Source organism: Alexandromys fortis, unplaced genomic scaffold, assembly GCF_014885135.2.
Source record: "Alexandromys fortis isolate MF-2015 unplaced genomic scaffold, M_Fortis_MF-2015_v1.1 scaffold_58, whole genome shotgun sequence".
NCBI classification, from domain to species: domain Eukaryota; kingdom Metazoa; phylum Chordata; class Mammalia; order Rodentia; family Cricetidae; genus Alexandromys; species Alexandromys fortis.
The window spans coordinates 10,448,319-10,465,205 of NW_026067940.1; the positions used below are offsets into that span (position 1 = coordinate 10,448,319).

The 16,887-nt window shown below is 39.4% G+C and overlaps 1 protein-coding gene across 1 annotated transcript in view; it reads left to right on the plus strand.

The window, feature by feature from the left end:
• Positions 1 to 15,006, plus strand: part of Mcm6 (minichromosome maintenance complex component 6) — a 32,984-nt gene extending 17,978 nt beyond the window's left edge. The window contains exons 8-17 of the mRNA XM_050147610.1: positions 791 to 873; positions 2,103 to 2,177; positions 2,968 to 3,075; positions 5,049 to 5,204; positions 7,365 to 7,493; positions 8,624 to 8,785; positions 10,526 to 10,661; positions 11,802 to 11,957; positions 13,037 to 13,176; positions 14,557 to 15,006. Coding sequence (XP_050003567.1) covers positions 791 to 873; positions 2,103 to 2,177; positions 2,968 to 3,075; positions 5,049 to 5,204; positions 7,365 to 7,493; positions 8,624 to 8,785; positions 10,526 to 10,661; positions 11,802 to 11,957; positions 13,037 to 13,176; positions 14,557 to 14,673 — 1,262 coding nt within the window. The 3' untranslated portion in view covers positions 14,674 to 15,006. The remainder of the gene's footprint in view (positions 1 to 790; positions 874 to 2,102; positions 2,178 to 2,967; positions 3,076 to 5,048; positions 5,205 to 7,364; positions 7,494 to 8,623; positions 8,786 to 10,525; positions 10,662 to 11,801; positions 11,958 to 13,036; positions 13,177 to 14,556) is intronic.
• The last annotated feature ends 1,881 nt before the right edge of the window (positions 15,007 to 16,887 follow it).

A 16,887-nucleotide genomic window follows, 5' to 3' on the forward strand; every position in this document is an offset into this window, starting at 1 on the left:
CAGGCCAAGCCAGTTTCCTTATTAATCAATGGTATTCACAGCATACAGAGGGAAATCCCACATTACCATCCTTTAGGCAATAGAGAAGGTAAAAAAAAAAATGGCAGACTGTTGAGAGTCCATTAGTGGAATCACCTTATTAACAGCTCTTAAATCTGTTACCATTTTCCATTTTCCAGATTTACTTTTACAACATTACAGAAGAATTTTAGAAATTGGTTGATTCTTCAATATACTGAACATCTAAATGCTCCTGCACCTGCTGTTCTAAAGCCTGCAGTTTTTCTTTTGATAAAGATCATTGCTTAGCCCATTTAGGTTTCTTAGTTAACCATTTGTAAGTTAGGGCCATTGGTACCTTTGAGAGTTCTTCAGTTGTGGTTCTGTGTTTTTTGTACAGCCTGAATGGTCAGTGTCAATTTATTTTATAATACCTTATAATCTTCTTCCCAGAAACATGAATTGCTTTATGGTCTATTTCTGAGACTGCAGGAATGTTTATCTGAATATTCCATTGTTATAACAACCCCATAGATTCACTGCTGTATTAGCCACATACAACCTTAGTCATCTTCTCTGTCCTTTTGGCACTATGCTTTCAATCCATCTGATGCTTTATCTGAGGTAGGGTTACAATTCCTAAGAATTCAATATCTGCCTCCTGAAAAGGCCAATTCAAATGCCAAGATTCTGGAGTAATAATAGTCATATCTGCACCTGTGTCTAATAATTCATTTTAATGTTTTTATTCATACTCTCAGCCTTGGTTTTTTTTTTTTATCATCTATAGAAATCCACCAAAATACACATTCTCTATTTTCTGTTGGAGTTTCCTATGTAGAAGATTTGAAGAAATATTCAGAACTAAAGGCAGTAAGTGCTTATCTAGAAGAAGGGAAGAAAGACAAATATTCTAAGACAGAACTGATTGAGATTCTACTGAGAATGCCTCATTTACCAGTTACCACTTATATCCTAAATGTTTTGGACTTAACAGTGGCAACTTCTTTCCCCTCCCACCTTCTCCTCTTTCTTCCTCTCTTTCCCTCCTTCTCCCACTTCTCTTTCTATGTGAATGACATCTATTTCATACACTTTGCTTTAGATATTAAGTGTGATCCCTGAATATAGTGTTTAATAGAGGGTTTATCCCTGAATGTAGTGCAGTGGTTCTCAACCTTCTTAATACTGCAATTATTTAATATAGTCCCTCATGTTGTGTAATCCCCATACAAAAATGATTATATTGCAGCTGCACAACTGTAATTTTGCTACTGTTATGAACTGTAATGTAAATAAATATCTGAAATGCAGGATATCTGATATATGACTCCCAAGTGGTCAGAAACTATAGGTTAAGAATCACTGATCTGCAAATGCATAAACACACACACAAACACACGTGCTTTCCACTAAGGGTATAGAAAGATGAGGCACTTTGTTTACATAGCTGTTTTACCTTGATGCTGCCTGTCACACTGGGCCTGGCTGTCTTGCAGTACAGCAACTGTTTAACCCATGGTACCTTGTTCATGAATAAGTGACATTTATTTCTGTAACTGCATTCATGTTTATTACTGCTTCTCTGCAATTACCTTTAAAGTTGTGTTTAAAGCCCTACTCACAATCATATTCTATCAGTGACTCTTCTGATATCCTCTAACTTTGATGTTATTTTCTAACTGCTATTTCTTATCAGTTTTTACTGAACCAATAAACGTGTGTAATACAACAAAATCTGTAACTTACTTTTCTTTGTAGTGGACCTTCAGGTGGGGTCTATGCAGGAACTGTGTAAGAAGAGTGGGAATATCTAACAGCATGCATATAATATAATTTAATATATATTAGTAAAGTTACATAATTATCTAAAGAAAATCCTGAACTCAAGCTCATTAAAAATTATTATAGAATCCAGAAATATATATATATATCACTGTGAATCAATCTAGTGCTGAGTGAACCAGTTACACTGAAGTATATTTTAGATGATATTGAGAGTATATTTGTAATAGCCATAGACCTGAAGTACGTTTCAAACCAAATTTAGAGTTTCAACTGTGAGGCCAAAGTGTGACTTTGTTATTTCTCCAATATTGCAGGAGATGGAGCCACACATGCCTCGGTGCCATCGCATCCCATGGTACTTTGTGTCAGGGACCACAGTGATCTTCGGGGTAAGCACCATTTTAGAAACTTTGACCATTTCTTTAGGACACAATTCTTTATGGACCACAGTATCTCCTTAACGCTCTCTGCATCAACTCTTGTATGATTTCTACAATGCCCCATTCTTGCTATATTGTCTACACCTCTTATACCTACATGACAGAATTTGCAAAGATTTTTTCCCAAGGTTTTCTTCTTTAGTTCTGTCCTTTAGTTTTATTTTTGATTGACAAAATACCTCTTATGTTTCATCACTTGCGTGTACGTATTTATTGATTGCAATGTGATGTTTCAATAAAGATTTTTTTTTTTTTTTTTGGTTTTTCGTGACAGGGTTTCTCTGTGGTTTTGGAGCCTGTCCTGGAACTAGCTCTTGTAGACCAGGCTGGTCTCGAACTCACAGAGATCTGCCTGCCTCTGCCTCCCAAGTGCTGGGACAGCCCAAGTCTCTTGAGGCTGAGGTTTAAATGTTGAGAAGAGTACATTGTCTGCATATTATTAGTTTTACTTTTAGGTATTTGCTCTTAGTTTAAATGAGTAACATGAGTATCGCTTCCAGCCCTTTGTTCTATTGGACAGTCTTGTCTAAACAGGAGTTAAGAATGTTTACATCCTGTCTTCCATTTGCCTAGGGAATGGAGAGGTTTCTGGACACTTTGTGAGATTATCGTTTTACATCTGTTTTTACAAAGCAGTTTTGTCTGCTTTCCTCACACAAGCAAGTCAAGTAACTAACACCAAGCTATTATTTCCAGCCCTAAAAGGAAATTCCTTAATGTTAGATCTGTTTGGTTACAGGGTGTCTGTTGTATTGATGAATTTGATAAGATGGACATGCGGGACCAAGTCGCTATTCATGAAGCTATGGAGCAGCAGACCATATCTATCACTAAAGCAGGAGTAAAGGTGTGTATCCCCTTAGTTGTGGAGATTAGTATGATAGAGATGTCCACCTGGTGAAATGCATTGTTTCAATGTGTAATACTGATCTAAAATGTAAGGTACAGATGTTATTGAGAGTCTAGTGTACATATATTGCTGTGATAGAAACTGATTGCACTAGTGTAATTTTTAGCATTTCTTCTGATTTGTCAAAATGCTTTAGAAATGTTTATTTATTGGGGGAGGAGTACATGTGACAGAAGACTGCTTTGTGCATTTTGTTTTTTCCTTCCATTTTCACATGGGTTTCTGGGGGTCACACTCATGTCACTAGGCTTTCGTGGAAGGGGCTTTTACCTGCTGTGCTGTCTTGTTAACTGTGTTTGGCAAAATTTTCATAAATAAAACCCACATTCTTTGATAAACATGCTTGTTAAAACAAAAACAGCTATTGGTCCCAGTACCACAAAATACTCAAAGATAACAAATAATTTAAATGAAAAGAATTATATTATGACCAACATTAGAGAGAATCTTAGCTTATTAAAATCAGGTTTGGTGGACAGACAGATGGCTCAGCAATTAAGAGATTGTTCTGTTCTCGCAGAGAACCCAAGTTCAGTTCCCAGAACTCACAGTGAACAGTTTAGCTCTAGGGATTCCAGAGCCTTCTTCTGGCTCCTACAGGATTTGCATGCACATGCACTTACACAGAGACAGACATGCATACCCATAATTTAAAAAAATCTGTAAACTGTAAATTTGTAAATATATAAACTTGAAAGAAAGCAATATCTTTGTTAGTTAAAAAATTTTAAAGTATTTACTGGTGTATAAATTTAAGAGAAATCTTCACCTTCAACTCCCAGTACAATGGATATTAGGTATGTATTGTGGGAATACTTCACATACAAATAAGCTGATGCATACAGTTCTTTCCTCCTTTCACTTAATTTTATTGTCAGTCTTCCTATAGTTCTATAGTCCTACTAGGTCAGTTGTGACTTACTAGCCCATGACATTGAACCTGCATGAACCATACATTGGGTGGGTTGTTTTCAGTCTTTTTGATTTTTCGAGACAGGGTTTCCCTAACTTTAGAGCCAGTCCTGGAACTAGCTCTTGTAGACCAGACTCACCTTGATCTCACAGAGATCCGCCTGCCTCTGCCTCCCAAGATCTGCTCTGCCACAACTGCCTGGCTTCATTTTTAGTCTTGTGTGTCACAAGATACAGTTATTGTAGTAAACTGAGTATCCACTGTATGTAGTTAAAAGGTAAATTCCTAGCAGAGTGCTGGCTAAGGGACACATAAGAGATTACATCACCAATATAGAAGAGCTTATTGTGCTCTTATCATACTTTAGTTTTGATGATTCAGTAGTTGAAAAAGCCTTCTGCTTTTTGTTGCAGAATGGAATATTTAATTATATAAAGTGTTATATTTGTTTATGCTACATTTGTATAACTATGTAAAGATGTGTTACATTTGTGTATGCTGCAGAATATTTAACTGTGTGAAGGTGTGTTGCATGCCTGCCTAAGGCACCTGATTGGTTTAATAAAAAAGCTGCAGTAGTTAGACAGTAGAGGGGTAGGCCGGGATGGGAAGCAGAGAGAATAAGTATGAAAAGGAATTTAGACTCAAGGGAGATGCCAGGGACCAACCAGCCATGCAACTACCAGACAGACATGGAGAAAGCAAGAAAGTAGGACATACAGAGTGAAAGAAAAGTAAAAAACTCGGAAGCAAAATGTAGATGAAGAGAAACAGGTTAAAATAAGGTATAAGAGCTAGTGGAACAAGCCTAAACTAAGGCCTAGCATTCATAACAAATAATAAGTCTCCATGTCATGATTTGGGGACTGGTGGTCCGAGAAAGCCAGCTGCACCATTTTACTTCTGTTTTGTTAATTGCATGAGACACAACTTTTCCTTGTATCTATATTGGCCTGTTTGTGTTTGTTCTTTAGTCTCATGTTTTTTTCTCATTCAGGCAACTCTGAATGCCAGGACATCCATTTTAGCTGCAGCAAACCCTGTCAGCGGACACTATGACAGATCAAAATCACTGAAACAGAACATCAGTCTGTCGGCACCTATCATGTCCCGCTTTGATCTCTTCTTTATCTTGGTGGATGAGTGCAATGAGGTAACCAACCACTTAATCTGTTCATGTTTTCCATTTGTGTTCAGTTTTATGACCTTTGGTGCCCCTCGGTTGTACTACTTCTGGCCAGAGTTATTTGTGTGTGATAACGCACAAACAGCCCACCCTCTCCACCACCTCACAAAGTTTAATGTGACTCATGCTGGCGCTGAACTCTGTAACCCACTGTGGCCATCTTTGCGGGCTCATTTGTACTCATTTGCTGAGCAAGGAGTTCCTCTATTTAGTAGTAACAGTGCAAAACCCTGCTTCCAACCTGACTTGAAACATTATCTAAATAAAACTGCCTTGCTGTTGTGAGTGTTTGGGGGAGGGCATGACCACAGTTAACTCCTGGATAATAATGTAGTGACTGAGAGGACACTGAAGCCAGACTGATCAGTCCTGTCTCCACTACTTACTAAGTCCTTGGACAGATTATTTAACTCTTCTGGGACTCAGTTTGCTTCTATATAAAATAAAATTAATATCTTCTTTATGGGGTTTTTATGAGGTTTGCTTCTACACATTCCTGAGGAAACAGTGTCATGTAATGAGTTCCCTGTAAAGCTCTGCTATTGTTATTTTATGTGCATTGGTATTTGCCGGCATGGATGTATGTGTGAGGGTGTCAGAGGCCCTGGAACTGGAGCTACAGACAGGTAGGTATGAGTTGTCTCATTTGGTGTTGGGAATTGAACCCAAGTCCTGGAAGAACAACCAGTGCTCTGAGCCACTGAATCATCTCTCCAGCCCCTTAAAATTAATTTTTAAGTTAGCATATGCTACTAGATTTCATTAGAGTTTGAGTTTTGTTTGTTTGTATTTTGAGACAGGGTCTCTATGTGGCCCCAGCTATCCTGTAACTCTCTAGGCTGAAAAATCACAGAGAATCACCTGCCTCTGCCTCCAAAAAACTGGGATCAAAGGTGTGCAACCCTCAGGCTTTGTATCATTTCCATTCACCTGTCAAACAGTAACTTTGCTCTAATTGGTTACTTACTACCACCTGTTTTTTGTTGTTTTGTTTTGTTTTCTAGCTTTGGAGCCTGTCCTGGAACTAGCTCTGTAGACCAGGTTGGCCACAAACTCACAAGAGATCTGCCTGTTTGTTGTGGCAGGTTCCCTTCCTCCCCACTAGTTCTTTTTTCTGTTTTCATAGCAAATATGGTTATTAAAGGTAGCCCATTCCTTACAGATATATTTTTTAAGTGGAATATCTCTAGAGAGATGGTTTAATGGTTAAGAGCACTTACTGCTTTTGCAGAGGACCAGGTTCAATTTTTAACACCCATGTGGTGGCTCACAACCACCTGTAACTCCAGTTCCATGGGATCTGAAGCCCTTTTTTGGCCATTGTGGGCACTAAGCATGTACACGGTGCAAACACATACACAGAGGCAAAACACCATACACAGAAAATAAATTTTATTGTTGTTGGGTTTTTTTTTTTTTTTTTTTTTTGAGACAGGTCTCACCAAAATTCTGGCTTGTTTGGAACTTGCTATGCAGGCCAGGATGGCCTCAAGATCAAAGAGATTCTGCCTTCCCAGTGCTGGGATTAAAGACATATGCCACCATACCGAGCATAAAATGTATTTTTTTAATTAAAAAATTCTTTTGTGAGGACTTTGCTTGTGGGGCTGTAGAGATGGCTCAACAGTTAAGAGACTTTGTTATTGCAAAGACCCAGATACAATTCTCAGTATCCACATGATGGCTCACAAATATCTATTAACTCATTTCAGGAGATCCAGTGCCCTCTTTTCACCCCAGTGCACATCAGACATGAACATAGTGTACAGGCATACTTGCAGGCAAAATACTCATGCACATAGAATAAATAAATCTAAAAAAATGAAATAAAAACTGCTCAGAATGTTGGTACCTATTATTAACTTTTTCAGTAGCATAGAGATTAATTTTGTCTTTGTTTCAGGGTAGGGTCTCCTGTAGTTTATACTGACATTGAACATCTTTTGTAGTTAATGTTAACTTCATTGAACTGCTGCTATTCCTGCCTCTGCTTCCCAAGTACTGGGATTATAGGCATTGACTACATGCCCAGATGAGAAATCATTTGTAGCTATAAATTACCTATGGGGTACTTTGGAGTCACCACTAACTAGGATTAATAGAAGTTATCTTCTTGTTTGAAATTAGGTGACAGATTATGCTATCGCCAGGCGTATAGTAGACTTGCATTCAAGGATTGAAGAATCGATTGACAGAGTTTATTCCCTTGATGATATCAGAAGGTATCTTCTCTTTGCCCGACAGTTTAAGCCCAAGGTAATCTGCCTTGCTGTACCTGCATAAGCTGTGCGTTCGTGAATGCATGTGTGTGTATGTTAAAACCATTTAAATAAATGAGTTAAGTTGAAATTAACTGAACCTGTACTTGGTTTTGGTTTTATTTTTTTATCTTTAGCTTTGGTTGGTTTTGGTTTTGATCTTTTGAGGCAGGATCTCCACTATGTAGACCAGGCAAGCTTCAAACATAATCCTGCTTTAGATTCCTACTGCTTAGTTTATAGGAAGGTGCCGATGTACCTTAATGTGTTTATCTTTTTCATGTCCTTAAATCTTTTTTAACTTGTTGCTTGAAAGTTTCATACTTGAATATAATGTGTTTTGGTAAATCTACCTCCAACTTCCAGACCTCACTCCTCCCATACCCCCACTACTTTTCTTTCCCAACTTGGTATGCTCCTTTTAAAACCTGCTAAGTGTACTATAATCTCCTTAAATTTTAAGTTTTGTGTTTTGTTTGTTTTGAATACTAGTTTGTTTCTTCAGAAATGATTGAGAGATTATTTTTAATTTGAATAATTTTTATATTTGACTTATTAAATACTATTAAAAAATTTTTGGCCAGATATTATAGCTTACATAGTTAAACTCTGTTTAACAGTAAAATTAAGTAGGATTTTGAGTGACTTTTGTATGAAGAATGTGTGTTCACCAGGACTACATACTTGTACCTCTGTACATTTCTTGTTCTTAAAAACTGAGGGCCTCTTAGGTCAGTGTATGCTGTCTTTTCACCTAAAGCCAGCATGAGTTCTTGATCTGAGCCTTAAGTTTAGTCTGAGTGTTAATACAGTTAGTGAGCTTTGACACTTGAGGTGCAAAAGGCATTTCTTTTTATTCTATTGCTTCGTTTGTTAAATGTCATTTAGAAATGGTCATTTGCTTAAACTAGTCTATTGTCTTCATGCTCATAAAATTAGTACATGGAATTTATAAGCTTCTTAATACCGGTTTCTGAACTAATTCATTGTCTTTGTGATAGCTTAAAGTTTCAACTTCTAAGTTCCCCAGAGTGTTCCCACATGGGATCCTCTTTAACTGAAGTCTAATGTAGCCCATCAAGGGAAGTGAGTGTAAACGTCTCCCTGACTTGACTGGTTTTGAAACAGATATCCAAAGAGTCGGAGGACTTCATTGTGGAGCAATACAAACGCCTCCGCCAGAGGGATGGCTCTGGGGTCACTAAGTCCTCATGGAGAATCACTGTGCGACAGCTGGAGAGTATGATCCGCCTCTCAGAATCAATGGCCCGGATGCACTGCTGTGACGAGGTACCACAGTCCCTCTGATAACAGAGGAATGCATGAGTTGGCTTGTGGGCATGTTTTTACCTTTGTTATGGAACCTTCAGAACCAGTTGGTACTATTCTTATTCTCCCAGTGGGAAGGTTGCTGTCTTGCAGTTATTAAGTAGATAGACTGTTAGTAACAGATAATATATTCTAATCAGTAGTTGTGGAGTACAGATAGAGGTAAGTAATCATTCATCCAGAGAAGCATATCTCAAGTAAGTGTCCTTGGCCTTTGGCTGGGAATACAAATGTGGCCGTGTCTCCTGTCTCAGAAGGAGCCTTTTTCCTTAAGGATGGTGTAATCAGTGTGTGTTGGGTTTGGCTATTATTTTGATTTTTGTGTGTGCTTGGGATTAAGTTTAGAGCCTTGTACATGCTAAACACATTTGGCACTGATCTATATAACCTTAGCTCCATGGGTTTTAAATTGCTCTTTGAGCCCTAGATTCACAAGCAAATATTAGAGTATGAGGGAGAGGATATTGGAAGCCATACATCTCTGCTTCAAACAAAGGCTTTTGTGTACTTCTATATACAAAGTTCAGTTAGAATTCAAATTTTGTTTTTGAAAGGGATGGGTAGGGTCATCGCTCCAATCCAAGTTTGAGGTCCTCTTGAGCTCCATAGGATGTTGTCTCAAATCAGTGAAACAAGGTTTGGGCATGTAACTGAGTGGTAGGGTGCTTGTGTTGAGCCCTAGATTTAGTTCTGAGTACTGTGAAGTAATGGCGGGGGGGTGGGGGGGGGGGGGGGGGGGGGGGGGGGGGGGGGGGGGGGGGGGGGGGGGGGGGGGGGGGGGGGGGGGGGGGGGGGGGGGGGCAAATCTCTTGAGTTCAAGAAGAGCCAGGAACAGAGAATTCTGTCTCAAGACTTAAAGAAAAAAATGAAAAAAAAAATAAAAATAAAAAAAGATGAAAGAAAGTGGAGCTGGGGAAATGGTTAAGAATGCATGAAGTGCATATTGCTGGGCTCAGGTAAGAGAACACTGGTTCTATTTGCAGCACCCACATAATGGCTTGCAATTGTCTATGTCTCCATTTCCAAGGGATCCAATACTTTCTTCTGGCCTCTGCAGACCACAAAGAAAAGTATGCACATAAAATGGGAAGAAAGTACACATACTGCTTTTGCAATTAAAAGCCAAGTGCCTTTATTGAAAGAGTCTGCTAAACAATTGTATTAATTTGTGTTGACCAAGGTTTCTGTCCCTCCTGTTCCTGCAGCTTTCAGTTCCAAAGAATCACACAGAGGTCTACATTAATTATAAACTGTTTGGCCTATTAGCTCAGGCTTCTTATTAACTCTTATAACTTATATTAGCCCATAATTCTTGTCTGTGTTAGCCACGTGGCTTGGTACTTTTTTCAGTGAGGCAGTCACATCTTGTTCTGCCTCTGGGTGAAGGCTGAAGACTGTGAGCTTTTCTCTCCCAGAATTCTCATTGCCCTGCCTCTACTTTCTGCCTGCCTACTGGCCAATCGGCATTTTATTAAACAAGTACAAGAAACAAATCTTTACAGGGTAAAACCATTGTCCCACAGCAAATTCGTATATGACTGCAGTGGGTTAGTCTTTGTTTTGGTCAATATATGATGTTGTCTGTCATTTCAGCCATTTTGCTGAGTTAATAGTGTACATGGGGAGGAGCACAGTATTCTTAGCTGTTTGGCATAAAATATCCTTTTACATGGCTAAATTGTCTCATTACTCATGGGTTAGGTCCAGCCTAAACATGTGAAGGAAGCTTTTCGGTTACTGAATAAATCAATCATCCGTGTAGAAACGCCTGATGTCAACCTAGATCAAGAGGAAGAGATCCAGATGGAGACGGATGAAGGCCCAGATGGCATCAATGGTGAGGAGCTTGCTTATCACTGGTCTGTAGATAGAAACTGATCTTGCAGGATGTTATGGTACCTGTCTTAATTTGGGATTTCATTGCTGTGAAGAGACATAATAACCATGGTAACTCTTATAAAGAAAACATTTAATTGGGGGCTCACTTATAGTTTCAGAGGTTTAGTTCATTATCATGATGGGGAACAGGAACATGATGGTATGCAGGTAGACATGGTGCTAGTGGCTGACAGTCCTACATCTTGCAGGCAACAGGAAGTCAGCCGACTGTCACATTGAGGGAAGGTTGAGCAAAAGACTCAAAGCCCACCCCCTACAGTGATACTTCTCTAACAAGGCCACACCTCCTAATAGTGCCTGTCCCATTGGGGGCCATTTTCTTTCAAACCGCCATAGCACCAATGCACTGGTCGATGGCTGTGAAGTAGATGTATTCAGAAGGGGAAGGCAAATGGATTTTAAATTAACTATAAACTGAAGCACAGTTAAGTAGTTATACAAAATATATGTACTTGAAAGACTGAAAGAAAACATTACCCTGCACCCATGTAAAAGAGGACTAAATCCACAGTTATCTTCTGATTTCCACAGACATACTATGGCATGCTCACAAGTGGCCATATGCACAATGATAATTAAAAGGAGGATTAAACTTCTCAATCACATTGAGACAGGTGAATAACAGATTGCTTTTGTTCATAACACTGCAAATTGACTAGTGGATGCAGGGGGGAAATGTCATTAGGTAGGTAGCCTAAACTATATTAAATTTATAGCTTCTGTCTTCTGGTTCAGCCTCTTTTTTCTGGCTTTGGAGCCTGTCGTCAAACTAGTTCTGTAGACCAGGTTGGCCACAAAAACAAAGATCCGCCTGTCTCTGCCTTCTAAGTGCTGGGTTTAAAGCTGTGCACAACCATGCCTTGCTGCCAATCAAATATCAATAAAGTCTCTGACCTCCATCCCTAATATTCCTCCCAAGTGAGTTGTCTTCACTAATAGGATATTAATTTGTTCCAAATTTATTTATTAAATGGTTGTTTTCTGAAGTTCATGTTAAGCTTAAGGAGTTTGTGCCTGAATGCTAGATGAGGGCATGTTAAAGGCACAAAGACAATCAGGTGGTTACTTCTTTCCTTAGGTCATGCTGACAGCCCAGCCCCTGTGAATGGGATCAACGGTCCCAGTGAAGATGCCAATCAGGAACCTGTTTCCAAGCCCTCCCTGAGGCTGGGCTTTGCTGAGTACTGCCGAATCTCTAACCTCATTGTGCTCCACCTCAGGAAAATGGAAGAAGGTGAGTATGTGCTCTCCACTGTGTACTTGCTGTCATTCTGACATGCTATTTATTTCTGCCACTTCTGATGTTAAGCATTGTGTTCTATCAGAAGAGATGGTCATTTATGTTGACTTATAGACCATTCCTGTTCGTGTATTTATGATATTGAAGCAGAATCTTTAGATCTGATCATATAAAGAACATAACATTTTTGCAGGTTAAATTACAATAGTTGTTTTCTTCCCAACAAATGGTCTCTCCGTTACAAGCAAGTTGAACTCAAGAAACCTGTATAGCTACCACAAATGTAATAAAATCCTCCTCTGCCCATCAGTACCGGTTGCTGGAACACTGGCCCAGTTCTTACCCTTAATTGATTGTTGTGATTATGAGTTTCACCATTCTCCAGTTAGCTGTGAGCAGAAGGAAAACAATCATCTGTTAGAGTTATAGTTGATTCTTTTTGTGTATGGGTGCCCATGGAAATCAAAAGGGCATTTGGATCCCTCAGAGCAAGAGTTAGAGTAGGTTGTGAGCTGCCCAATGTGTGTGCTTGGGACTGAACAGTTCCAAGGATAACTCTGGTAGCTTTTAGGCTTCTTTCATCATGCAAAAATCTAATCTGTGCTGGAGACTTTCACAGCTGGTTTCACCTAATACTTGAAAGAAATTGAATCAGAAGTAGATTCTGGCTGGGTGTGACAGCCTACACTTTTAGTCCTAGCACTCAGAGGCAGGTTTAAAACCTGGTCTACATATAGCCAAGACTATATAGTGAGAAGACCCCCCACCTCAAAAGAACAAAGAAAATGAAGTACTCTGAAGAGGAGTTTACAGTTAACACCTGATTTTATATCTTTTGTATGTGTGTGGTACTAAGGATTGAACCCAGTTTTTGGTACTTGTTAAGCACATGTTCTAAACCAAAGCCATAACTCTTGCACCTTATTTTGCAGTTTCTATAATCAAAGCTAAGGTTTTTTTGTTTGTTTTGTTGTTATTGTTGCATGTGTGTGTTTGTGCACGTGCATGCACCATGAATTGGCAATGCAGTTTGTTAAATATCAGTTCTTTTAAATAATGTGTTTTTGCTGTAGAGGAGGACGAGTCAGCATTAAAGAGGAGTGAGCTTGTTAATTGGTACCTGAAGGAAATTGAGTCAGAAATAGACTCTGAAGAGGAGCTCATAAATAAAAAGAGGATCATAGAGAAGGTTGTTCATCGTCTAACACACTACGTATGTATCCACTGCCTGGGCTCCAGGGTAAGGGGAGTCCCTATATCCGCAGGTTGCTTTGTAGGCTTTTTGATGAGTTTGTGTATTTTGAATCATTGGGGTTTTGTGGTTAAGGAGAATTAACAACAAGGAACGTACATCTTTTACTAAAATAAGCAGGATTTAGGTAAAAGCTGAACAAGTAGCTTTTGAATCTTATTTGTGGTGTCTTTATACTGGCATTGAATTCTGGGTTTGTATGTGCTGGTCAGCCTTAGGTCTATGCTGTATCTATAGCCCCTGTGTGGTGCTGTAGTTACCTTTATTTTCACCCTGTAAACTCCATTCACACACTGCTGTCTGGTAAGTTCTCAGCTAGTCCTCTAGCATCACCTGTTTCATCTTCCTCAATCCAGTAACAGTCTTGTTTGAATTGTTCCATTTTATTTGGCAAAGATTGTTTAGGGGCTGGGAAAGAAGAGGGCAGATAACATGTTCTACATTTATTTTTACTTGATCAGAGAGAAAATTTCCAGGTAAATTATGTTTAGATGTTTTGTTGTTTGTTTACTTGGAGATCATGTCTTACTGTGAAGCCTACGCTAGCCTAGAATTCAAGGTATTTGTGCCTTAGCCACCTGAGTGGTGGTATTACAAGGTGTATACTACCATAGCATCTTTGACCCATTGTTAGTCCACTTAGAAGTAGAATCAGTCTAGCCTGTGAAAGGCCCTGTGTATGATATCTCATAAATATAAATAAGAGCTGGAGAGATGGTTCAATGGTGATGAGCATGCAATGTGCTCCCTGAGCACCCGGGTTTGATTTGCGGCACCCACATCAAGTGCCTAAGAACTCTTCAGAATAAATTGGTTTAAAAAAAAGAGAAAAAGGAAAAAGGGGAGTAGAATCTTGCTGATGACACACACACACTTAAAATCCCAGCATTCAAGTGACTAAGGGCAGGAAAATTGTAAGTTTCGGGCTAGTCTGGCTGTGTAGACTGTCTCAGAAAGTGGGAGGGGAGTGAATGAAAAGGGCTTATCAGCAGTAATTAAAAATTAACTGGTAACAGTAAATAAGACTAAAACAGATTTAGATATTAGAGAATTTTATACAATTGTATAATCTTAAAATTCAAGCAGTTTCCTTTTTTGAAGTTACATCAACAAGCATTTAATAAAATGTGAAGGATATCTTATTAAAATCACAGTACCTGCTGAGTGTCTTAGTTTTTTCTGGCAGTTCTAAGTAAAGGCCAGCATCCTGTAAGAATGGAGCTGAGAACACTGGTTTGATTTTAAGGGGTGGTTCTGGTCCAAGGGCTTTCGGACAGGAAACAAGAGAATGTAAGTAGCAGACATTTAAAAGAGTTGGACTGAAGACAAACTGTTCCACAGGATCACGTTCTGATTGAGCTTACACAGGCTGGACTGAAAGGCTCCACGGAAGAAAGCGAGAGCTTTGAGGAAGACCCCTACTTGGTAGTCAACCCTAACTACTTGCTTGAAGATTGAGATATTGAAGGTAACTGTACAGCCAGACACAAGGACTTGTGGTGCCCTACCTCTGCACCAGAGCCTGGTGACACTCAGGAGAGACTGTTTCTGGAGTGATTTTGAGGAGTGAGAGCTGAATTCATGACCCTGTGAGCCTCCTACTGGGACAGGCTTCCGCACTTTGTGCTTCTTGTCCTATTGAAGTCAGAACCCAATCATGTTCTTTCTGTAATACCTTTGTCTTCATGTTTAGGAAAGCCTGCTGCTTTTGTCATATACATATCTGGAAATTGCCTTCTTCTGTTTCCAACTACTGCTTTTATTCATGAAAATAAAATAACTTGTTCTGCAGTTGTTTGTTGGATTCATTTGTGCTCTTGATTATTGCCTCCCTTTCCATGAGTAAGTTTCTTGTGTTTATTTTGCTTTTTTTGAGTGGCAGGTGTATGGGGTCCCAAGTAGCCTGTTATTAATCTTGAATGCTTGATCCTCTTGCTTTAACTTGAGTGCTGGGATTGTAGGTGTGCCATTACATCTGGCTTTTGATATAAAGACTATTACCATTTACTCAGTACTGATTTATTTCTCTGTCCTAAGGTAAGGGTAATTTTTTTGGTAATAATTTCTTTCTTTTTTTTTTTTAGAAGAAATAGACTATTTATTAAATTAAATTTATTTGTTTGGTGGGGGTATGCATGCTTGTGGCATCTGTGTACAAATCCCAAGAGAAATTGTAGATAGTAAATCTTTCCTGGCACATGGGATTTCCTAGATTTTACTCCGGTCATCAGGATTGATTTCATTTGTTTGCCAACAGAGACGGGGTTGTTGTTGTTGTTGTTTTGGGTTTTTTTGAGATAGGGCTGGCCTTGAACTCCTGTAAATCCACTTGCCTCTGCCTTCTGAGTGCTAGGACTGAAGTCATGGCACTACCACCCAGCTAGAGAGCAACCTTTTCTGTTATATGAGAGGTCGCGTCTGTAGTCCCAGCTCCTAGGTAGCTAAGGCAGACAAATCATAGACTAGAATTTATCTCAAAGGGGTAGTTGGTAATAGCGAGTTCTAGACCATCCATAACTAACTACAGAGTTGAAAGGGACTAGGGAGAAAGCCCCATTAGTGAAGTGTTTTAAAGGCCTGTCTTACAGTTACTGTTGCTGTGATGAAACACTATGACCAGAAAGCAAGTAGGGGAGTGTTGATGGAGCTGCAGGCCGCTTCCCTGCTGCCCCAGCTCCCAGCTTACGCGGAAACTGTATTCTTTTAAATACTGCCTGGCCCGTTATCTGTAGCCTCTTATTGGCTAGCTCTTACATATTAATCTAACCCATTTCTAATAATCTGTGTAGCCCACGAGCTGGCTTACCAGGAAAGATCTTAACCTGCGTCTGTCTGGAGTGGGAGAATCATGGCGACTCTTTGACTCAGCTTCTTTCTCCCAGAATTCTGTTCTGTTTACTCCACCCACCTAAGGGTTGGCCTATCAAATGGGCCTAGGCAGTTTCTTTATTTTAACCAATGAAAGCAACAGATAAGATACAAAACCCACCTCCATCAGGGGAGAAAAGGGTTTATTTGACTTATACCTCCTGGCATTAACAAAGACAAAAAAAGAAAAAAAAACCCTGCATTTTCTTGCTTGCTTGCTTTTTTTCCTCTTCTTTTATTATTTTTTGAGGCACGGTTTCTCTGTGTAACAGCCCTAGCTGTCCTGGAACTCAGTTTATAGACCAGGCTGTCTTCTTGGTAACGTTCTGTTTTTTTTTTTTTTTTCTTATTTCCTATCTGTAAGTCCACATTTCTTCTCTCTCTCACCTCTCCAGCACTGTTTATCAAAAGTTTTTAGGGCAGGGACTCTAAAAGGGCAGGAATCAGGAGGCAAAGGCCATGGATTACTAGCTTACTTCCCACGGCTTATTTAGCCTTAGAACCTAGGAGTACCAGCCCAGGGTGGCATCACCCACAATGAACTGGGCCCTTTCCTGTGAATTATTAAAAAGAAAATGCTTCATAGTCTTTCCTGCAGCCTTATCTAATGGAAACATTTTCTCAGTTGAGGCTTCCTATCTGCTGACTTGAGCTTGTATGAAGTTGACATAAAACTAGCCAGTACAGCACCCATGCAAAATATCTGGGGATATAATTCCTTTGTTGGAGAGGTAGAAACAGGCAGGGTCCCTGGGGCCTGATAGCATACTTGGCAAGTTCCAAGCCAGTGAGAGACCCAAGTTT